General features: G+C 44.4%; 1 protein-coding gene across 1 annotated transcript in view; it reads right to left on the reverse strand.

Moving 5' to 3' along the window:
* ano1a (anoctamin 1, calcium activated chloride channel a) overlaps positions 1–24,974 on the reverse strand; it is a 236,639-nt gene that overhangs the window by 80,930 nt on the left and 130,735 nt on the right. Inside the window, exons 10-12 of the mRNA XM_078220984.1 lie at positions 14,389–14,453; positions 7,525–7,659; positions 3,681–3,841 (exon numbers count right to left, since the gene is read on the reverse strand). Of these exons, the coding sequence (XP_078077110.1) occupies positions 3,681–3,841; positions 7,525–7,659; positions 14,389–14,453 (361 nt within the window). The remainder of the gene's footprint in view (positions 1–3,680; positions 3,842–7,524; positions 7,660–14,388; positions 14,454–24,974) is intronic.

The following is a 24,974-nucleotide window of genomic DNA, read 5'->3' on the forward strand; positions in this document are numbered from 1 at the left end:
TAACCCTCCATCCTATTAAGTCCCATGTACTCATCCAGGAGTCTCTTAAAAGACCCTATTGAGTTCGCCTCCACCACCACTGACGGCAGCCGATTCCACTCGCCCACCACCCTCTGTGAAAAACTTCCCCCTAACATTTCCCCTGTACCTACCCCCCAGCACCTTAAACCGGTGTCCTCTCGTAGCAGCCATTTCCACCCTGGGAAAAAAGCCTCTGACAGTCCACCCGATCTATGCCTCTCAACATCTTATACACCTCTATTAGGTCTCCTCTCATCCTACGTCTCTCCAAGGAGAAAAGACCGAGCTCCCTCAGCCTATCCTCATAAGGCATGCCACTCAATCCAGGCAACATCCTTGTAAATCGCCTCTGCATCCTTTCAATCTTTTCCACATCCTTCCTGTAATGAGGCGACCAGAACTGAGCACAGTACTCCAAGTGAGGTCTGACGAGGGTCTTATATAGCTGCATCATTATCCCCAGACTCCTAAACTCAATCCCTCGATTGATAAAGGCCAGCACACCATACGCCTCCTTAACCACCTCCTCCACCTGTGGGGCCAATTTTAGAGTCCTATGTTGTTAAACTTCTTACTAGGCTTCGGTTCCACAGGGCATTGGTGAGACCACATCTCAAATACCATGCACAGTTATGGTCTCCTTATTTAAGTAAAGATGTAAATGCATTGGAGGTGGTTCAGAGGAGATTTACTAGATTAGTACCGGAAATGAATGAGTTGTCGTTGGAGGATAGGCTGGGCTTATTTTGTTTAGAAGAGCGAGGGTTGACTTGATTGAAGGATACAAAATCCTCAATAGTCTTGACTGGGTGGAAGTGAAATGGATATTTCCGCAGGGATGTGTCCAAAGTTAAGGGGGCACTATTTCAATATTAGTGGTCACCCTTAAAGAGTAGATCTATATATTTCCTGAGGGCTGCATGACTTTGGAACACTGCCTCAGAAGGCGGTGGAAGTGGGCAATAGGTAGATTGTTTCCTGTTGTCGAGCAACGTCTGATCCCATTCCACATGTTGGACTGCCAATTATGCTTTGACTTATTCCTGGAGGAATTGTCAGAGAGGTATGGAGAATTGAAGTCAGGAAGTTATGCTGAACCGTTATAAAGCTCTGGTTACAACTAAAATACTGCATCTAGTTCTGCTCGCTGCACTTTAGGAAGGATATGAGGGGCCTTGAGTGGGAGATTTAAATAAAACTAAGGGTTGGGAATAGAGCCATGAAGGGTTAGTCAGGGAAAAGAATATAGGCAATGATAGAGAAATGGTTGAAACATTAATTATTTGCTCTTGCATTTAGCAGCAAGTGGGCATGACAACATGGAAATGTTGATATAACCACAATTAAAATAATAAAGGGGAAAATTTTATATAATCCAATCAGACACCAAAGATTAAATCTCTGTTGCACAGAGTGTATCCACACATTCAAAAAGAATCCAGTGAAGTGATAGAGGCCTCGTTGCATATGCCTGCATGGGTTTCCTCCCACAGTCCAAAGACGTGTAGGTTAGGTGGCTTAGCCATGGTAAATGTGCAGGATTATGGGGATAGGACAGAGGGGAAGGCATGGGTGGGGCGCTCTTTCGGAGAGTCAGCGTAGACTCAATGGGCCGGATGGCCTCCTTCTACACTATAGGGATTCTACATGCTTAATAATTTCTTAGGAAAGGGTGTAATGCCAGAGAATGGTGGATAGCTAATAATATACAAAAAGGCAGATAGAACATGTGCAGGGAACGATGTACCAGTCATCTCATCAGTAGCAGGAATAATAAAGGAATCCCCATTGAAGGAAAACGGGAAATCATCCATTAACCAAAACAATAATCAATAGTCAATATTATTTCAATAAAGTCCTGCTTGACCAGCCTCGGAATTATTTGAAGAGGGAACAGAAAGAGTAGACAAGGGGAACGTAGATGGAATACATCTAGGAATCAAACGACCTTGATAAAGGTACCACATAGATTAAAGAAAGAGAGAATGCGAGTTAGGGGACAGAATGGGAATTGGCTTGCTGAAAGACAGAAAGCAGGGAGTAGGGCTGAAGGGTAGATAAATCAGAATGACAGAGGTAGACAGAGTCCCACAAGAACCAATGTGGCTCAAACGTATAGTAACAGCTTAAAGCCTGGAATCAAAAATACAATTTCTTTGGGCGGAATCTTCCAGCCATTCACACTGGCGGGATTTTCTGGTCCCACCACAGTGAACGGAGATTTGGCTGTGTGCCAAATTCTCCACCCACGCTTGCAGCAATAGCAGGGCGTGAACAGCCATTAAGATTGGGCAGTACGGTGGCACAATGGTTAGCACTGCTGCCTCAGTGCCAGGAACCTGGGTTCAATTCCTGCCTCAGGTCACTGTGTGGAGTCTGCACGTTCTCCCCGTGTCAGTGTGGGTTTCCTCCAGGTGCTCAAGTTTCCTCCCACAGTCCAAAGATGTGTGGGTCAAGTGGATAGTGTCAGGGGAGTAGCAGGGTGAATGTGTGGGGTTATGGGAATAGGGCCTGGGTGGGATTGTGGTCGGTGCAGACTCAAATGGGCTGAATGGCCTCCTCCTGCACTGTAGGATTCTATGATGATTCTATGATAAGATTGCACCCTTAAACCTTGCCTGACTGAGGGCAAGCTGATACTCAGGATTTCAATAAATTACAAGATGGTATTGCTGAATTGCAAAATCAATTTAAACAGATAGATATGAGATGCTGCGTTTTTGGTATGATAAAGACAATCACATATCACTTGGAAAATAGGAATCTATATGGGTATTGTAGCAAAGGGATACAGAGACACTGGAAGGGGGGGCAAAAGAGGTTTTCACGGAAAAGTACTAGAACTACAAGGTTACACCTGGCGGAATAGGATGACGAGACCCATGGCTATTTTCATTGGGAAAGACAGGTGGTCAAGGGGTGCCCTAAAATTACAAGCGGTTTTGATAGCACAGGAGAAGGGAATGTTTCCATTTGTGGGAAGAGTAAACTTAGATAGAAGCCATCATAGTCATCAAGAAATCAAATCACTAATTCAGAAGAAACCTCTTTACCAGTGTGGTGAGTATGTGGAACTCCAGATAAGGAAAGCTAGATAAGAGTACAAGGGGGAAACAATAGAGGGTTGTGGCAATAGAGATAGATGACAAAAGATGGGAGGACGCTCAAATGGAGTTTAAATGGACTGGTTAATCCAAATGGCCTGTTGAGTGTGTAAGCCTTCGATTAATCTATATTCTACGCATTCCCTAGGTAGAGAGTACAGTTAACCATTTTCTACAGACTGAAGTATTTTATTTCTCCACAGTTTTGCTCTCCAGATGAACAGGAATTTCATCCAAATGCATTTCCAATTTGGCAAACCACTTTTATAGTATATGGAATTCCAGATCCAAGTCTACTACAACCTAGACCCAGTTTTTCATTCTCCAGCAGACTAATGATATTTTAATGCCAATCTCCTGCAGAACACAATAACACTAAGAAAACAAACCTCGAACCACTTCTGTGCTTTTTCATTTTCGAATTTAACTGCTACAATAATGATAAATGAGACTTCATGTAATTTGCAAAATCCGAAATCAAAATTATTTCCCAGCAATCCGTATTACCTTCATTTTAATACTTAAAAAGGGATAAGAACAGACAGAGTTCCTTACCCCATAATGCCATAAAAATTGAATAGAAAACTGTCGCAGGATTGTCAAACAGGTGACTTGCTCGGGCTATGGCACAGGTTGTGCTGAGTTTCCAGTAACTGCACGTTTTGTCACATAGTGGGCACATTGTGATATTAGTGCGCTCGTCACACATCTCCATGCTGTTGGAGAGAGAAGGGGAAAAAAAAAGATATCTTGTTTAAGTTCATTCAGAAAATAGATCGCTTAGCTCTGAAGTGCAGTCACCATGAAAAGGCCTGACAGACATGGCAGCATCGGATTGCCACTCTGTATCCACTTACCTGTGCGAGTGCCTGTCTTGTCTGACCTTCTTGACACAGTCCGGGTGAGATTTAGGCAGTACAGCAGGTCCCTGACTCCAACGTCAAAGTCCAAGAGGAGGAGAGAGAAGGAGGACAAACCCCCATTTTTATGGCACTGGCTACTGCAAAGCAGGGGAGTTTAAAGGTCCCATTTAAAATATCAGGGAGAAAGGTAAGTATCTAGGTGGAAGGGATGTGGAGGGTGTGGGGTTCAGGTTGGAATGACTCAGGTCCAGCTAGGTCAGAGTAGGGGACGGAGTTCAAGCCAGGTCAAGGGAGGGGTTGGGGAATCCTGTGGGGGAGGAGGGGGTGTGTCCCCATGCAGGGATGGGTCTCAGGTGTTTAAAATAAATAGTTATGCTGAAGTCAGAAGAGCTTTTATTTGTACCAACACTTTCAGAGTAACTATCAGTCTTTCATCGGCAGAACCAAAAAATTGGCAATTTAAAATAACTTTGTTGGATGGTTCCCAGCGCAGCTGTCCAGGGGAAGTTGCTGCTTCCTTAGGGATATCCCTCAAACCCAATGCTGGGCAGCCAGGAAGTTACAGGCCATGATGAAGATAAACATCGTTGGATCCTTTCTTAGCAATAGGCCAAGGGGTTGATTTGGTTCCCCAGAGCCTAATGCTGATAATTAGCTGGTGGAACGTGCCAGAGGATCCAATTCAATTTTCGGACGAGACCTCAGTTACATTACAGCTCCCCAACGCTACCTTAGATCTAGGTTACCCAATTATCCTACGGAACAATACAAGGTGGGTTTCTGGGAAGTTGTTGGGGGGGCACAGCTTGCGATCTGCGGGGGAGCGGTAACTGGGATTGGTCCCAGCGGAGTTTGTAGAGGCAGAGAAATCTGGCCCTTCCAAGCCAATGAAAACAAAGAGGCTCTTAGTCAGCCTCAGTGGAAGGAACCCTGTGCAGTGTCTGTCCCAAGCAGTTGAGTCTCAAAACAGCCATCAGGATGCTATTATCCAACCCTAAATTTCATTTTAAATTGGCCTCTTGGGCGGCACGGTGGCACAGTGGTTACATTGCGGCCTCAGCGTCAGGGAGCCAGGTTCGATTTTGGCGTTGGTCACTGTGGGTTTTCTGCTGGTGCTCCGGTTTCCTCCCACAGTCCAAAGATGTGCGGGTTAGGTTGATTGGCTATGCTAAAGTTGGCCCTAGTGTCGGGGGATTAGTAGGGTAAAAGGTGTGGGATTCCAGGAATATGGCCTGGGTGGGATTGTGGTTGTTACAGGCCGATGGGCCGAATGGCATCCTTCTGTACTGTAGGGATTTCTATTCTATACTCATGACTCTAATCTAGTCCGCATGTCCTCCCTAGTGACATCGCTATTACCCACAATATTTGGGGAACTACCTCAGCCTCATTATTAGTATTTTCAGGTAAGAAGCTTATTTATTACTGTCACAGGTAGGCTTTACATTAACACTGCAATGAAGTTACTGTGAAAATCCCCTAGTCACCACATTCCGGCAGTGGTTAGCATTGTTGCCTCACAGAGCCAAGAACCTGGGTTCAATTCCTAGCTTGGGTCACTGTCTACGTGCAGTTTGCACATTCTCCCCGTGTCTGCGTGTTTCCCCTCTGGGTGCTCCGGTTTCCTCCCACAGTCCAAAGATGTGCGAGTTAGGTGGATGGGCCATGATTGTCCATTAGTGTCGGGGGATTAGCAAGGTAGATATGTGGGGTATTGGGAATAGGGCCTGGTTGGGATCATTATCGGTGCAGACTCGATGGACCGAATGGCCTCCTTCTGCACTGTAGGATTCTATGATTCTATGACCTCTTCAGGTACACGGAGGGAGAATTTAGCATGGCCAATACATTTAACCAGCATGTCTTTCAGATTGTGTGAGGAAACCAGAGCACCCGGAGGAAACCCACGTAGACACGGGGAGAACGTGCAGACTCCACACACACAGTCATCCAAGGCCGGAATCGAACCCGGGTCCCTGTCACTGTGAAGCAGCAGTGCTAACCACTGCCACCTTGCTGCCCCTCAATCCGACCTTTCAAGATTTTCCCCATCTGAGGCAGTTTGGTAATTTATTGCCACTTTTTCAAAGCGATGGGCTGGTTTCTGTCATAAATCCATGCTGTGTAGGAACTGGGCTAAAACGACCCAAGGTCATTGTAAATACGATTATGGAAACTGGTAGCCAAGAGGAAACCTTTCAGTGCATAAGCCTGGGGTAGGATCAAACACACTTTCATGTATTAACTCACTGTCACACCCCAATTCCACAAGAAGGATTTAAAAACAAAAAATGCACTTAAAAGAACTTGCTTCTTGAAGTCTGGTTAGCACTGCTGCTTCACAGTGCCAGGGACCTGGGTTCGATTCCCAGCTTGGGTCACCGTCTGTGTGGAGTTTGCACATTCTCCCCGTGTCTGCGTGGGTTTCCTCCCACATTCTGAAAAACGTGCTGGTTAGGTGCATTGACCCAAACAGGCGCCTGACTGTGGTGATTAGGGGAATTTCACAGTAATTTTATTGTAGTGTTAATGTAAGCCTGACTTGTGACTAAAATAAACTTTACTTACTTTACGAGGTTGGAAGCAGCCATGAGGAAAACCAGCTACAGACTTTCATTTATACTGGACTGGATTTATACTGCTTTCCAAACCCTACTTTAAAAAAAAAATCTGTCACAGAACATGGGAGTTGCTGGCTAGGCCAACATTTTTATTGCCCAACTATAATTGCCCTCGAGAAGATGGGAAATTGCCTTCTTGAACCACTGCAGTCCAGGTGGTGTAGGTGCATCTTCAGTACTGTTTGGGACAGTGTGCCAGGATTTTGACCCAGCGACAGTAAAGGAATGACTGATATATTTCCAAGTCAGGGTGGCGAGTGGTTTGGAGGGGAACTCCCAGGTGGTGGCGTTCCATGCATCTGTTGTCCTTGTCTTTCCAAGTGGTAGAGGTCCCCGTTTGGGAGGTGATGTCCAAGGTGCCTTGGCAAGTTACTGCATCTTATTGATGTTACACACTTGTATGTCAGTGCTGGAGGTGATGGATGGGGTGCCAATCATGGGGCAGCTTTTACCTGGATGATGTCAAGCTTCGAGTGTTGTTGGAGCTGTACCCATTCGGGCAAGTGGTGAATATTTCATCACACTCCTGGTGGGAAGACTTTTTCCAGGAATGCCCTCGTTTTAAAATCCATTTCATCATCTAAGATGAGCATCATATAGAATCACAAAGACACAGAACAATCTAACAGGGTAAATACGTGGGGTTCAGGCCTGGTTGGGATTGTTGTTGGTGCAGGCTCGATGGGCCAAATGGCCTCCTTCTGCACTGTAGGGATTCTATGTAACTTACTTTAGCGTATCACAAGATAAAAACAGGTCACAATTAGCTTGTTTTAATACGACAGCCCTCTTCAGGAAGATTTCCAAACAAAAACATTTAAATTCATATCAAAGTTGCAAGCGCCCAGCTAGACATAAGTGAAAAAGGACACATAGCGTAATAAACAATTCATAAACAAACAGTTCTAACTTTACCTGGGAATATTCTGATCGACAGTTGCACAGCCATACAGGAACACTATGATCCCAACTGTGGATGCTGGAATCAGTAATTGCGTGTAGACTCCAAGCCAGGCAAAATAGAAGGCAATCTTCTCACCAAAGTACTTCCTGAAAAAGACAGTGTTTCAACATTTCAGGTATTTCCAAATGAAATCAAAATAAATCAAGATTTCATTCTCAAAATAAAAAACTCACGTTGAACTTGCATTCAAATCTGTTGAACCACATTTTCTCCTCTCCAATTTTTACTCAGAATTTTTCACAATCGTTTTCATACAGCTCATTGGGAAAGGGTGAATCATGGATGTTGACATCTCATTTTCATTAAGCGTTTCACTGCCATCTGCTAGAATCCATCTGACCAGTGATCAAAAGCTTTGCTAAGATACGCCTCATCAATTGATTCTCGAGGAGGTCCATCTTCTTCCTTGATTGCTCAAATGTCCAACTTTGAGTGTCTCTCACGCTGTGGTTGTATGTCTTGTTGGGAGAAGTCTCTCGTCACAAACTTATCTGACCACTCGCCAATGTCACTGATGCGAATTCCAAATGGTGATTTCTTGATAAAATGGTGTCTGATTTATTTGAGAAATATTGACAGCCCAACAGACTCCCAACACTACTGTATCTGCTGCTCTCAATGCCGTCTCCTCTAGAATCATAGAAACCCTACAATACAAGAGGCAGCCATTCGGCCCATCCAGTCTGCACCGACAACAATTCCATCCAGGCCCAATTCCCAAAGCCCCACATATTTACCCCCCTAACCTACACATTCTGGGACACTAAGGGGCAATTTAGCATGGCCAATGCACCCAACCCACACTGGACTGTGGGAGGAAACCCACAGAGACATGGGGAGAACTTGCAAACTCCACACAGACAGTGACCCAAGCCGGGAATCAAACCCAGGTCCCTGAAGCTGAGAGGCAGCAGTGCTAACCACTGTGCCACCTTGCTGCCCCTAATGAGGGAGACTAAAAGCAGACTGGGTGACCACATTGCAGAACACCTTCGTTCTGTCTGCGAGCATGGCCCCGAACTTCCTGTTGTTTGCTATTTCAACTCACCAATTTGCTCTCATGCCCACATGTCTGACCTTGGCCTGTTCTAGTGTTCCAGTGAAGCCCAATGCAGACTGGAGGGACAGCACCTCATCTTCCAATTAGGCACTTTACATACTTCTGGACTTAACAGAGGTGAACAGTTGTACGCTATGAACACGCGCGCGTGCACACGCACACGCTGCCTTACGTCCTACACACTTTTGTTGCAATCTCTCCTAATTCCCACCTATCAGGCCTTCTACTTTGCTCTGCCTAATCTAACCCTTCTTATACAATATAAAATCCATCACATTTCTCCCTCTCTAGCTCAGTCATATAGATCCAAACACTTCAGAATTTGGATTCTTAATTAATATTGTGGGGTACTGAAGAGAGTGGGCTTTCAAATAAAGATTATTCAAGGAAAGATAAAAAATCAAATTTCTCATTTTAAATATTGCTGCCCCTTCAAATGGCACCATGAATTTGTTAAGAACCTCCTGGGTTACCACGTCACAAACATGCAGGTAGAACATGCAATTAGCAAAGCAAAATGATACATTAATCTTTGTTGCAAGGAGTGTAAGGGAGTCTTGCTGTAATCACAACCGGGCTTTGGCAAGACAGTACTTGGAACTGTTAGAAACGATATACTTGCTCAGAGGGGATACAACAAATGTTCACTTGATTGATCCGGGTTTGAGGAGAGATTGAGTGGATTGGGTCTAAAACCTCCGGAATTAAGAAAAATGGAAGATGATTTTGTTGAAAGATATAAATCTCAGAGGGCTTGTCAGGATAAATACCAGAAGATTGTTTCTCCTGGCTGGAGAGACTTGAACTAGTGTCATGATCTCGGGTAACCGGCCCTTTAGGACTGAGGAGAAGGAACAATTCCTTCATGCTGAGTGCTGTGAAGTTGGGGAATTCTTCACCCCAGCATGCTCAGTACATTCAAGACAGAGATAGAGGGGTTTTGCTCATTAAGGGGAGGGGGGGAATAATGGGGGAAAAATGGCATTGAAATAGATGATCAGCCATAATCTTATTGAGCAGGCTCAGCCATACTCCTGCTTCTATCTTATGTTCTGATGTAGGTGACACAGTAAAGTGTAGATGGATGCGGAAAGTTGCAAAGGAACAACAATAGATTAAATAATGAATGTGCAGAACTGTGGTGGATGTAGTCAAGCTCGGAAAGTGTTAGATCATCCACTTTGGACCCAAGGGAGATAGATCAGCTTATTTTCTAAGTGGGGAGAAGCTATAGGAACTGTGGATGAGAGGGAGATTTAGTAGTCCAAGAACAGAAATTAGTAAAAGATGGTGAACAGGTGGGACAATTTAAAATGTCTACTGGAATATTGGATTTTATCTCAAGGGGCTGGAAGTTATGTTGCAGCTGTACAGATCTCTGGTTGGACTCCATCTGGAGTATTACAGTCAGTTCTGGATACCAAACTCCAGGAAGAATTTATCGGTCTAGGACACAGCAGTGCAGATTCAGCACGAATACAACACAAATTAAATTACCAGGACAGGTTTAATAGTCTCAGCTCAAAATTAGCAGATTAAAAAGGTATAGGGAGGCAATAGCCTAGTGATACTGTCATAGACTATTAATTCAGAAACTGGGGATCCGGGTTCGAATCCCACCACAGCAAATGGTGAAATCTGAGTTCAATAAAATATATCTGGAATTAAGAGTCTATTAATGACCGTGAAACCATTGATAAGGAGGATGTGCAGGATATTCTGGAGGGTCTGAAAATAGATAAATCCCCTGGTCCGGATGGGATTTATCCAAGGATTCTCTGGGAGGCAAGAGAAGTGATTGCAGAGCCTCTGGCTCTGATCTTCAGGTCGTCGTTGGCCTCTGGTATAGTACCAGAAGATTGGAGGTTAGCGAATGTTGTCCCATTGTTTAAGAAGGGGAACAGAGACTTCCCCGGGAATTATAGACCGGTGAGTCTCACTTCTGTTGTCGGCAAGATGTTGGAAAAAATTATAAGGGATAGGATTTATAGTTATTTGGAGAGTAATGAATTGATAGGTGATAGTCAGCATGGTTTTGTGGCAGGTAGGTCGTGCCTTACTAACCTTATTGAGTTTTTTGAGAAAGTGACCAAGGAGGTGGATGGGGGCAAGGCAGTGGACGTGGTATATATGGATTTTAGTAAGGCGTTTGATAAGGTTCACCATGGTAGGCTTCTGCAGAAAATGCAGATGTATGGGATTGGGGGTGATCTAGGAAATTGGATCAGGAATTGGCTAGCGGATAGGAAACAGAGGGTGGTGGTTGATAGTAAATATTCATCATGGAGTGCGGTTACAAGTGGTGTACCTCAGGGATCTGTTTTGGGGCCACTGCTGTTTGTAATATTTATTAATGATCTGGATGAGGGTATAGTTGGGTGGATTAGCAAATTTGCTGATGACACCAAAGTCAGTGGTGTGGTAGACAGTGAGGAAGGGTGTCGTAGTTTGCAGGAAGACTTAGACAGGTTGCAAAGTTGGGCCGAGAGGTGGCGGATGGAGTTTAATGCGGAGAAGTGTGAGGTAATTCACTTTGGTAGGAATAACAGATGTGTTGAGTATAGGGCTAACGGGAGGACTTTGAATAGTGTGGAGGAGCAGAGGGATCTAGGTGTATGTGTGCATAGATCCCTGAAAGTTGGGAATCAAGTAGATAAGGTTGTTAAGAAGGCATATGGTGTCTTGGCGTTTATTGGTAGGGGGATTGAATTTAGGAGTCGTAGCGTTATGTTGCAACTGTACACAACTCTGGTGCGGCCGCACTTGGAGTACTGTGTGCAGTTCTGGTCCCCACATTACAGGAAGGATGTGGAGGCTTTGGAGAGGGTGCAGAGGAGGTTTACCAGGATGTTGCCTGGTATGGAGGGGAGATCCTATGAGGAGAGGCTGAGGGATTTGGGATTGTTTTCGCTGGAAAGGCGGCGGCTAAGAGGGGATCTTATTGAAACATATAAGATGATTAGAGGTTTAGATAGGGTGGATAGTGATAGCCTTTTTCCTCTGATGGAGAAATCCAGCACGAGGGGGCATGGCTTTAAATTGAGGGGGGGTAGTTATAGAACCGATGTCAGGGGTAGGTTCTTTACCCAGAGGGTGGTGAGGGATTGGAATGCCCTGCCAGCATCAGTAGTAAATGCGCCTAGTTTGGGGGCGTTTAAGAGATCCGTAGATAGGTTCATGGACGAAAAGAAATTGGTTTAGGTTGGAGGGTCACAGTTTTTTTTTTAACTGGTCGGTGCAACATCGTGGGCCGAAGGGCCTGTTCTGCGCTGTAATGTTCTATGTTCTATGTTCATTGTCGATTGTTGGAAAAACCCATCTGGTTCACTACTACTCTTCAAGGAAATCTGCCGTCTTTATCTGGTCTGGCCTACGTACAACTCCAGAGCCACAGCAATGTGATTGACTCTCAACTGTCTTCTGAAATGGCCTAGCAAGCCACTCATTTCAAGGGCAATTAAGGATGGGCAATAAATGCTGGCCCAGCCAGCAACACCCATGTCCCACAAAGGAATTTTTAAAAAAAGTGTTTAAGATAATCAAAGCAATTGATAAGAGGCACAGCGATTTCTCTGGCAGAAGAATCCAGAACAAAGGAGCATTGCTTAAAATTAGAGCCAAGGTATCCACTGGTAACGTCAGCCATTACTTTTACACAAAATGCTGGCGGAAATCTTGAACACGTTCCCCAAGAAAAACTGAGGGTAGGTCAAATCAAAATTTTGAAAAGACAACCAACCAACTTTGTTAGATGAGGGAATTAAGGTTCACAGAACCAAGGTAGCTAAATGGAATTAAGATACAGATTACTCATTGTCTAATTAAATGGCGTAACAGGCTGAATAGCCTGCTCTGTCTTATGTTAGGGGCGGCACGGTAGCACAGTGGTTAGCACTGCTGCTTCACAGCTCCAGGGACCTGGGTTCGATTCCCGGCTTGGGTCACTGTCTGTGTGGAGTTTGCACATTCTCCTCGTGTCTGCATGGGTTTCCTCCGGGTGCTCCGGTTTCCTCCCACAGTCCAAAGATGTGCGGGTTAGGTTGATTGGCTATGCTGAAAAATTGCCTCTTAGTGTCCTGAGATGTGTAGGTTAGAGGGATTAGTGGGTAAAATATGTAGGGATATGGGGATAAGGCCTGGGTGGGATTGTGGTCGGCACAGACTCGATGGGCCGAATGGTCTCTTTCTGCACTGTAGGGTTTCTATGATGTTGAAATTTGCAGAGTTTCATTTTGAGTGGTTGTGTGACCAAGTTATTTCATTTTTTAATTCTGCTAAATTTTAAATCCATCTAAGCTCCAAGCTGTTGCAGTAGCTTAAAAACACAAGTTGCTCTGGTGGTCCAGAAAGACTCACCCTGGTGACTCCTTGCATGTTATTTTCTCTTTCCCATACTTTGGATTCAAACGCTAAAGCTGAACTCTCAACCTTCAGTGCACAAGCCTACTAAATTGATTCCAGCTCTCCGTAAAAGCATCGAGGAAGCTGCACAGAGCATGATTTACTTTAACAGCGGATAACAAAAGGCCAAGGGCTACACAGGGTCTCAAATTTTGAGGCTCACTGTACGTCCCTTCAAATCTTGTTGGGGGAAAATAGCGGGTAGCAGAGGTGTGGGGAAGGGGGTGGTAGGCTAATCTAGGTGCTTACAACTTAATAGTGAATGGCAAGAGAAGCTACTTCTGCAAAAGTAGTGACAATTATAAAGTAGGGAATGGAGAGATCAGTGTTACCATTTCACTGAATATGGAGTCAATGAAAGCACTCAAAAGAGATGGACAGATATTTTAAAAGTTGGGGCAGAGTGGGTGGGATGTAAAGTTTATTTATTACTGCAATGAAGTTACTGTGAAAATCCCCTAGTCGCCACATTCCGGCCCCCTGTTCGGGTACACGGAGGGAGAATTTAGCATGGCCAATACACCTAACCAGCACATCCTCCAGACTGTGGGAGGAAACTGGAGCGCCTGGAGGAAACTGCGCAGATGGGAGAACGTGCAGACTCCGTACAGACAATGGCCCAAGCCGGGAATTGAACCCGGGCCCCTGCCACTGAGGCAGCAATGCTAACCACTGTGCCAGTAGATTGGCTGAATGGCCTTTTAGCATGCTTGGATCTGAATATTTATGCAGACATTCATTACTTTCTTCCACGAGCAGTAATTATGAACTTAAGGGTAGAGGAAGTTTCTTTCCCTCCACTTCTGAGCACTCTACAGGTCACATCTTGACTACTGAATAATTTGGAAAAGGTGGAAGCAGAAAAAAATACTTTGAAAATGGTGGACTGATTTTACAATGTACGTCATAAAAAGTTTTAAATGACTGAAAATGGAGATAGCAATCAGAATACTTGTCTAATTTTTAACCACATACAAAACCAATTGTGCATTGCAACTCCTGAATGAATACTTTTAAAAGATAACTCAACAATATTGGATAAATAAACCATCTTATTTGGAACCAAAAGAGAAAATGCTGGAAAATCTCAGCAGGTCTGGCAGTATCTGCAAGGAGAGAAAAGAGCTGAAGTTGCGAGTCCAGATGACCCTTTTCCAGCATCCACAGTAATTTGCTTTCATCTTATTTGGAAGGTTCGCTCTCCTTCACATGGCAGCCAGATTATAAATGCATTCTTTATACACCTACATTCATGATTTTGCCAGCAGTGAGGGGATCTTCCTTAATATTGCACATTTTCAAAACAAAAAAAAAAAATCACTTTTGTCGTTTTCACACATTACATTTTCCTTACCTAACAAGATCAAGTGGCTGGAATTTGTAAAACATGCCATAACGAGCCCATTCTTTATAGAGAAGCTGAGGGAGAAAGTATATAATTAGTTTGTAACTCAGTAACATTGCCTGAAATCTAATGGCCTGTACAAGGCGACGGAAATCAACATACTTTTTGAATCAAACATTCAAGGTGCGCTTGCTTTTCTGTTACATGAAGGGTGTGCACCTATTAATCCCTGATGGAGCACATTGTGATTGCAAGAGGAGATATCCTACCAAGATGACTTAGGGGCAGCATGGTGGCAGTGGTTAGCACTGCTGCCTCACAGCACACCAGGGACCCGAGTTAGATTCCCGGCTTGGGTCACTGTCTACGTGGGGTTTGCATGTTCTCCCTGTGTCTGTGTGGGTTTCCTCTGGGTGCTCTGGTTTCCTCCCACATTCTGAAAGACATACTGGTTGGGTGCATTGACCCAAACAGACACTGGACTGTGGCAACTTGGGGAATTTCATGGAAACTTCATTGCAGTGTTAATGTAAGCCTTACTTGTGACTAATAAATAAACTTTAAAAATCTTTAGAAGCATGATTTTCAACACATGAGACTTGGAGAACCCTGTTCTAGCTGGACTTAGCAATTGGCAAAACCTTTTGATTCTGGGGACTGGGCGGTGGGAGGAGACAGTTGAATGTAGGCAAAAGGATCAGGTACGAGTTCCATAACCATAGAAGCCCAACAGCGCAAGTCTGCCCCAACTCTCCATAAGAGCATCTTACTCAGGCCCATACCACTCACCCCATCCACGTAACGTCATGCATTTACCATGGCCAATCCACCTAACCTGCACATCTTTGGACTGTGGGAGGAAATCGGAGCACCCGGAAGCAACCCACGCAGACATCGGGAGAACGTGCAAACTTCACAGTCACCCAAAACAAAAACCTATTTATACTTTATAAAATTGTAAATTCTTTCAATATCCATTTCTTTTGTGCACAGAAAGCGTCAGATATTGCACCAAAATGTATTGTAGTGAACGTTATGGTAACACAAGATCTAGAACATAACCAAACCTATTACCTGAACATCTGTCCAATGAACCCATTTCCAAATGCACATTAGCTCAGCAAGGATTAAGAGAAGAGCTAAGTAAAATTTATATATAACCATCGTCCTGAAGAACATCCCAAGGCACTTTACAAATAGAACTCATGAAAACAGGCACCAAGGCAAAGGAACAAAAATTAGGAGTAACTGCAAGTTTGGCCAAGGACGTGTTTTTGAGGGGGGGCAGAGAGGTTTGGGCAGAGAGAGAGAGCGAGAGAGAGAATGAGCGCCAGGGGCAGAGAGGTCCAGAGAGGATGACCAAAGTGGAGGAGAGTTCTGCCACCAATGAACGGAGAATACTTGAACAACATTGCAATTCTCAGTCGAGACTTGCTCACATTCTCCCAAAAAAATTCTTAAGTGCCGATTTCACGTGAAAACTGGAGTAATTCAAGCTGGTTTTTTTCCAGTGGGAGTTCAGACTAGAATCTCCCACAGACTGCACTGCAGAGGCCACTAGTGTGAATATCAGTGGGCAAAGCTATTCCCGCACTGTCAGCTTCCCGATTGCTGGTCAGCTCGGAAATCCAGTGCTGGGAGGTGCTCGCGAGGTGCGCATCGCCCCCAGGTGATTCTCTTGGCCCGTTGCGCTAAAAAGAAATAGTCAGCGGGATGGCAGATTCACAGCCATAGTCTGGGTTTGAAGTGTGCTTAGGGACTGTGTAATATTCCAAAAATGTTGGAGGTAAATATTTAAATACTTTTAGTCAAGGTTTACCAGTAACTGGAAACCCCCTAAGTGTGCAGATGGAAAACAAACCCCTAAAAGCTAACCATGAAAAAACTGAGGCACTTAAACTCTCAAAACTAGTTCCTTTTTATTCATTTGAGATATGGGCATCGTTGGCTGGGCCCAGCATTCATTGCCTACCAATTCAGAGGGAGTTGAGAGTCAACTGGAGTCACATGTAGGCCAGACAAGACAAGGACAGCAGATTTCCTTCCCTGAAGGAAATGAGTGAACCAGATGGGCTTTTGTGACAATTAACAATGGTCTCATTTTGTTAGGACAAATTTGAATGCGGATTACAGGGTCAAAGGTAGGGTTCTGAGGAATGTGGAGGAACAGAGATATCTTGGGGTTCATATCCACAGATCTCTGAAGGTTGCCACTCAACTGGATAGAGCCGTGAAGAAGGCCTATAGTGTGTTAGCGTTTATTAACATGGGGTTTGAGTTTAAGAGCTGTGGGGTTATGCTGCAACTGTACAGGACCTTGGTGAGACCACATTTGGAATATTGTGTGCAGTTCTGGTCACCTCACTATAAGGAGGATGTGGAAGCATTGGAAAGAGTGCAAAGGAGATTTACCAGGATGCTGCCTGATTTGGAGGGTAGGTCTTATGAGGAAAGGTTGAGGGAGCTGGGGCTTTTCTCTCTGGAGCGGAGGAGGTGGAGAGACGACTTGGAGGTTTATAAGATGAGGGGGAAAGCTGGAGTGGACGTTCAGAGACTATTTCCTCGGATGGATGTAGCTGTTACTAGGGGGCATAACTATAAGGTTCGTGGTGGAAGATACAGGAGAGATGTACGAGGTAGGTTCTTTACTCAGTGGTTGGGGTGTGGAATGGACTGCCTGCTGCGTTAGTGGAGTCGGACACTTTAGGAACTTTCAAGTGGTTATTGGATAGGCACATGGAGCACACTAGAGTGATAGGGAGTGGGATAGTTTGATCTTGGTTTCGGAAAAGGATCGGCACAACATCGTGGGCCGAAGGGCCTGTACTGTGCTGTACTATTCTATGGTCAACAGTAGATTCTTAATTCCAGATTTTTACTGATTTCAAATTTGCAACGATGGGATTCGAACCCAGGTCCCCAGAGCATTACCCTAGGTTTCTGGATTCCAGTCTAGTGACAATACCATTACACCACTGCCTCCCCTAATTTGCTAATGTTAAAATGCCAGCAGAGTGTTCAGATGTTTCTTAGATAAATCCCCTCGAGTAGCCTAGTCTGTGAACTGCATTTGCTTAAGGGCATGTCAGTGCCTCAACAAAAAATTCTCTGATGGATCTTGAATCCAGGATCACGTGCATGAGCATGACATGGCTGCGCAAATCAGATTGTCAAATGTTGTTTGCACAACATCACTAACAGGAAACACCTCCTTTAACTATGCAAGGTGACCCTTACTACACGGAGTCAATCACCATGAAAAGCTTTTTTTTGGAGCAGGGTTCAGCAAAGGTTTCGAGGACGTCAACCAGTCAGGCGTCATTAGTCTTTTTCACTTGAAGATCAGAAGATTTACATGACCTTCGGCCTTCATTTATTTTTGTGGGAAGATTATTTTGAACTGAGAACAGGATGAACTTCTGACTGTTCTATACAAAGATGCATCTCCAGAAAAAAATCTTAATGAATCCTTGCCTGAGAACATTTACATATACATGACCTTTCGAGAGTGGCTGTAGTCATCTTGGTCACTACAATAGAGCTCAGAGCGGTTCACAAAATAATAAAACTTCAACAAGTATCAGAATGGTTCCTGATGACTTAAACAAGGGCCCCAACAATTCCCATAGGAAACCACAGGACACTAAACAACAAACGCGTTAAAAATATGTCTAAATGAGACACACAGATTGCCACAAAAACTTGGATGTCATTATAATAAAGCGGCACTAACTTCCTGCACGATATTTTAGTCTCTTGAGAAAACCAGCTGGAGTGGAGTGGAGTGGTAACGATACAAAGTACATTTTCTAAAATCTTTTTGTCAGTTAAATTCCACAAAGGGTGTTTGGGGGTGGGGGGGAAGAGGTGGGGGGGGGAGAAGAGAAGAGAGGCGGTCAGAGGGGCAAATGAAAAAAAAAAGAAACAACCTCAACGTAATAAGCAGGACAAACTCTTGCTAAATGATTTGTTAGAATATGTTAAAATAAATCATTGACCCCTGATCTATTCTGCACTGCCAGTTCTGCCCCAGCACCAACTACATCTTCCATAACAAATCAGACAGCAAGGAGCAAAAACAAAACTAGATACAAACTGTTATACCTGGAAAATGTTATACCTGGAAAATGGCATAATTTTACATTAAGCAGAAATTGTGATATTTTCCATTAATGACAGCACATCTCAGCCAAACACAAAGGTGAGTTGATTGCCAAATCACACCCTCACAACAAAAAGGGCCATCTCCCAACTATCCCAGCAGGCGTCTTGGTGAGCCGCACGAAGGAAGATGAGGAAAAAATATACTATATTGGTGAGCCCAGGTAGGTTCACCTTGTAAAGAGCAGGATAATCCAACTGCCATCCATCGCTATGGGTGGGATTCTCCGATCTTGCCCATTCCAGCCCCACTGCCAGTGAGAACAGAGAATATGGCGCTCAGCCAAAACACCATTCACTGCAGCAGTTCTGGGGAATCCCAGCCGCAGACGAGGTTGGAGGTTTTCGGCGTACAATTGGGGAAATCAACGAAGAACATTTCAGTGCCAAAGGACAGAAAAAAAAAATGAAAGCACACACAAGACAATGTTCAATTCAACAAAATGTATAGAATCATGGAATCCCTACAGTGCAGGAGGCTGCCATTTGGTCCATCGAGCCTGCACCGACAATAATCCCATCCAGGCCTTATCCCCGTAGCCTCACGTATTGACCCTGCTAGTCCCCACTAAGGGGCAATTTAGTATGGCCAATTAGCTTAACCTACACATCTTTCAGACTGTGGGGGAAACTGGACCACCCAGAGGAAACCCATGCAGACATAGGGGGAACATGCAAAGTCCACACAGACAGTGACCGAAGGCCGGAATTGAACCTGAGTCCCTGGCACTGAGGCAGCAGTGCTAACCACCGTGCTATCATTTTGTCCTTGCGTGCAGTGAGCGCCTACTGGTCCTCTGACAGCAGCGAGAACAAGATAAGGCCTCCAGACTGCCTGAAGCCATGATCCCTTTTTGGGGGTGGGAATGCGGTAGTAGCAAATATATGGAGTAAACTGGGACAACTTGTAAACATGTTGGATAAAGACTTGGGAGTCGGGGGAGGTGTAATATAAGGATTGGCATATATAGGGTTAACCTGGGACTAAGTGCAGTACTGTTCACACGGATACAAGGGAACAAATAGCTTGCTGTTAAGAACCCCACTGATGTTAAATGTGAGGGTCTCCCAAAACCCAGACGGGAAATCTGAAACACCCTTTCTTAGATGGTGTATATTTTCAACTTGGTATAATGTGAGGAGAGATATGCAAACCAGGGAGGAGGGGTCAAGCTGTTTTGCGATCAATTAAAGAAAAACACACAACAAGGGGGGGGAAAAATACACTACAACAGTACACAACTACACGATGGCTATACACAGTGTTCCGTTCTGCCTGCCATGGGAATCGTAGCGGGCAAGGGGCAGACCATGCAAAGATCTGTTGACCATGGATAGAATTTTCCGGTTTCGGGGCAAGCGTGGCTGGAAAATCCCGCCCATAGGATCACATGAAGTTACCCCTTTATTCCCTAAACTCAGAAATGCTTCTCATTCTATGTGTGGAGCCAGAGGAAATGGGCGAGGTATTAAATGAGTACTTTGCGTCAGTATTCACCAAAGAGAAGGACTTGGTGGATGATGAGTCTGGGAAAGGATGTGTAGATAGTTTGGGTCATGTTGAGATCAAAAAGGAGGTGGTATTGGGGTTCTTGAGAAATATCAAGGTAGACAAGTCTCCAGGGTCTGATGGGATATACCCCAGAATACCGAGAGGGGCAAGAGAGGAAATTGCTGGGGCCTTGAGAGAAATATTTGTATCCTCACTGGCTACAGGGGAGGTCCCAGAGGATTGGAGAATAGGCAATGTTGTTCCTTTGTTTAAGAAGGGTAGCAAGAATAATCCAGGTAATTACAGGCCAGTGAGCCTCACATCAGTGGTAGGGAAATTATTGGAGAGGATTCTTCGAGACAGGATTTATTCCCTCTTGGAAATAAGTGGACATATTAGTGAGAGGCAACATGGTTTTGTGAAGGGGAGGTAGTGTCTCACGAACTTGATCGAGTTTTTCGAGGAAGTGACAAAGACGATTGATGAGGGGAGGGCAGTGGATGTTGTCTACATGGACTTCAGTAAGGCCTTTGACAAGGTCCCCCATGGATTTGCGGAAAGCAATGAGGACCAGAGGATACAGCAGGATGTAGATCAGTTGGAGACTTGGGCAGAGAGATGGCAGATGGAGTTTAATCCAGACAAATGTGAGGTAATGCATTTTGGAAGGTCTAATACAGATAGGAAATATACAGTAAGTGGCAGAACCCTTAAGGAGTATTGATAGGCAAAGGGATCTGGGTGTACAGGTACACAGGTCACTGAAAGTGGCAATGCAGGTGGAGAAGGTAGTCAAAAAGGCATACGGCAGCTGGGGTATGGAGTTTAAAATTGGCTAGTCATGTTGCAGCTTTATAGAACCTTAGTCAGGCCGCACTTGGAATATAGTGTTCAATTCTGGTTGCCACACTACCAGAAGGATGTGGAGGCATTGGAGAGGGTACAGAAAAGATTTACCAGGATGTTGCCTGGTATGGAGGGCATTAGCTATGAGGAGAGGTTGGAGAAACTTGGTTTGTTCTCACTGGAGTGACGGAGGTTGAGGGGAGACCTGATAGAAGTCTACAAGATTATGAGGGGCCTGGACAGAGTGGATAGTTAGAAGCTTTTTCCCAGGGTGGAAGAGTCAATTACTAGGGGGCATAGGTTTAAGGTGCAAGGGGCAAGTCTTAAAAGAGATGTACAAGGCAGATTCTTTTTAAAAATAGAGTGGTGGGTGCCTGGAACACATTGCCGGGGGAGGTAGTGGAAGCGGATACAGCAGTGACTTTTAAGGGGCGCCTTGACAAGTACATGAATGAGATGGGAATAGAGGGATACGGTCCCCGGAAGGGTAGGGGGTTTTGGTCGAGTTGGGCAGCATGGTCAGTGCAGGCTTGGAGGGCCGAAGGGCCTGTTCCTGTGCTGTAAGTTTCTTTGTTCTATTCCCAAACAGCATCCAATATTATATAACTGAGCTAAATCCAGCAGATAGTTACCACACACAGGTTATTTGTCCACGTTTGGAAAAGCGGTCTTCGGTTTCAGTGAAAGCGTATATCATATCTGTTCAAGTTTTGGATTTTAACCAGTCACTTTTTTAAACAATAACTTACTTTTTGGGAGGTGGGGTGGACTAGTTTCTGTAGCTGGGTGTGGCTATGATGGTAGCTTCTTCATTCAAAAGGGTTGTGAATCTGTGGAATTTCCTGCTCAGTGAAGCAGTTGAGGCTACCTCATTGAATGTTTTTAAGGCAAGGATAGATAAATTTTTGAACAATAAAAGGAATTAAGGTTTAGGGTGAGCAGGCAGGTAAGTGGAGCTGAGTCCATGAAAAGATCAGCCGTGATCTTATTGAATGGTGGAGTAGGCTCGAGGGGCCAGATGGCTACTCCTGCTCCTAATTCTTCTGTACTACCTTTTTCCAGATACTGCACTGTATCACGCTCTTTGATGCTATCCAACCTGTGGAACTGGCTTTTAGAATACAGGTGCCTATTCTTGTATCTCTCCATTTTGAAGTCACCTCTTCTACATCCCATTGTTTTCCCCTAGTCACACAGGTAAACACTTTTATCACCGGTATAAAGAACTTTTATCAAAACATCCCTTCAGGCAGCTGTACTCACCAATCCCTCCTTTTGTTTTACACCAATTTCATTTTTTAACCTCAATTTTCCCCAATTCTTAACACCTGCATCCAGCAGTCAGTGTAGTTGCAGGCAGAGTCATGTCAAAGCAAGCATGGAGACAGCTCCTCGTTTGGAACCTTATTATACCCATGTATATAGTTTCTAGCAGCTAGTATATATTTACTGTTGAACTACGCAAGACTACAAATACTTTAGACATACCAAACTACTCGCAGCACCTTCCAACACGGTCAACTTTGTAAGATATGTACTTACAATCAACACCACAAAAAGAATTAGCCGATCATTCATCCCATTGCTATTTGTGGGACTATGTACAAGCTGGCTGCTGTCACATTTGTTTACATAGCAGTCACTGTACTATAAAAAGTGGTGTGTGAGAAATGCTTTTAAGATATTTCTCAGGCAATTTGTAGACAAGTCTTTGCGTTAAATCTAGTCCCTGGCCACAAATGTGAAATATTCTTCCAAATTGGCTAATAAAAGCTCAGAAAGGATCAGAATTGGAACTATATTCACACTAAGCTTTGATTCTGGTCCCAGAGCCCCAAGGGTCAACCAGTTGTGAGTATGACCAAGCAGAAAGCATGGGTCACCACACCGTGACATCATTGGTCTGGTTCAGTTTTTTTTCCTGGTACTATAATTTCACATTCCATCGAAGCCATGGAAAACAATCAAATAATCTGATATTGTTGCTTCGGGTTAAAATTGCCCCTTTGTGTTGGAGACAGTTTCAACCTGGCCACTTCAAGTCACTCAGTTCAACTACACTATTCAATAACTACCAGAGTGTGACACTAAATCTCCTGGAATCTAGCTCACCCACGTGACATGAGAAATAAGTGTGCTTGCAGACAGGCTAAAGTAAACCAGGAAACCTCCGTACTACAGAGTATGAACAAACATTCCTTTCCAAATTTACAAGGGCCATGTCCGATTGGTACAGTGGTTAAAATGAACTGTAATCAGTGAAAAGGTTAAGTTATGATGCGTGGAATTAGAGGCATAGTTTAACATATTGTTACAACATCATTTGGTATTTATAAATAAGAAACACGGCGGGTGGAATTCTCCCCCAAAAATTCTCAGTGTCATAACAGCGTGAAAACGGGGATCCTTCACGGTCATTTGGGTGAACTTGGCACTGCAATCTTCCGGCACCCTGTCAATTTTTTTGACCAGCAAGGAGCTGTGCATGGGTTGGGGTGGGTGGGCTGGTGGAGCCTAGGTATGTTGGTGAAACCAGCTTCACAGCACTCGGGCACCGTTGCATCCTGATCCGAGTGTGAACCGGGAGACCTCCTCCCTTTGCCTGCCCCCCCTCCCCCTCCCATCAGCAGCAGCATTGCTACCCCTCCACACCAACATGGGTTGCCGACATCAGGACTTCCCCAATGAGTCCCCCAGCGAACTCCCGACATGACGCCACCCCCCGCCACCCCAGTCATGACCCCCTCTGCGGACCACGCCCACATTGCACGAGCTCCCCCTCTACACAAGTCCCCCACCATTGTGCACTAATGGGCATTGCCCATCTATGCCCCCCTCACCATCCGGAAAGGCTTCAATGATCTCTGATCCCCCCTGTTGCGGCCATGGCACCTCCTCTCCCCTACTGCAGAGTAGTAGTGATTCTCGCCAGCATGATGTGATGTCTTGCTGATGAGGGGAGAAACATCTGGGAGGCAGCCGTGCCACACTCAATGACTACATTTAAATGTAGTCAATTCTATATTAATAGGCTTCAAACCCTTTTTGGGCATGAAGGCATTCTCGCCAGGGAGTGAATTGGATTTTTGGTCTTGTACACTATCTTCCCGGCTCATCACACTGATTGACTGGCACAGTGAACCAATAGAATTGTGTCTGGCATCTTCAATTATCCTTCAGCACAAAGCGTATAGAATTCAAATAGTGCTGACAATAGACACCACAAGAATATGTTGGGGACAGTTATTAGTCCACACCAATGTAAAATTGTTCCATTGCAAATTGCCAGTTAATTTTCCACTGCGCTTGACCTTTCAACCGAAGTTCACTGAACAAAAAGTCAAAAGCTTTTCTGAAACGCATTTCTTAATCTTACCATCACTTTTACTTTGTAATTAAATCTCTTTCACAATATTTTCCAACTCAATAGAAAAATCAAAAGTGGCATAATGGATAACTGGTTGCTGATTTGCTACAAACATGTTTTGCGTTGGAGAGACCAATTTCACTTCCTTCATATTTGATCCATTTGGAAATAATAAAAAACCTCCAATTATTAAGACTAGGCACACGAGAACAGATATACATCTGTATAAAGCTTGAAGACATAACAGAACTGTCTGTGCTGAAAAAGCAGCATGAAACTGAATTGCGCGACACTTCCATTTGAGTGATGCCATGCTCCTATACCTTAATGACATAATATTACTGGGGATGGGAGCAGGGTGAGCATTCAAACTTTATATTTACTCAGGATTAATTGGGTTGTTATTAGGATCCAAGATGAGCAAGAGTTCTCTGTATAATTTTACACTTCTTTTGAACAGGTCCACCATGTCAGAGGCATGGTCAGAACGTACTTATCCAAAGACCTTGAGGAAATTTCGGTTAGTTATCAGTTTCAATTCCGATGTCAGAAAAATATGTTAGTTATCTGGCAACTGAAAAAAAACATGCGCTAGTTTGCAGAGGTAGCACTCCAATTCACTTTTTTTTTTAAATCCCAAAAATCCTCTTCTGGAACTTGCAGCCTGTAAATGTCCCTGCTGGGGCTTTCCTGATTTCCCCTTGACACTTACTCTCCCTTCCATCTCCA

The sequence above is a fragment of the Mustelus asterias genome, chromosome 9 (genome assembly GCF_964213995.1).
Source record: "Mustelus asterias chromosome 9, sMusAst1.hap1.1, whole genome shotgun sequence".
In the NCBI taxonomy this organism is placed as follows: Eukaryota; Metazoa; Chordata; class Chondrichthyes; order Carcharhiniformes; family Triakidae; genus Mustelus; species Mustelus asterias.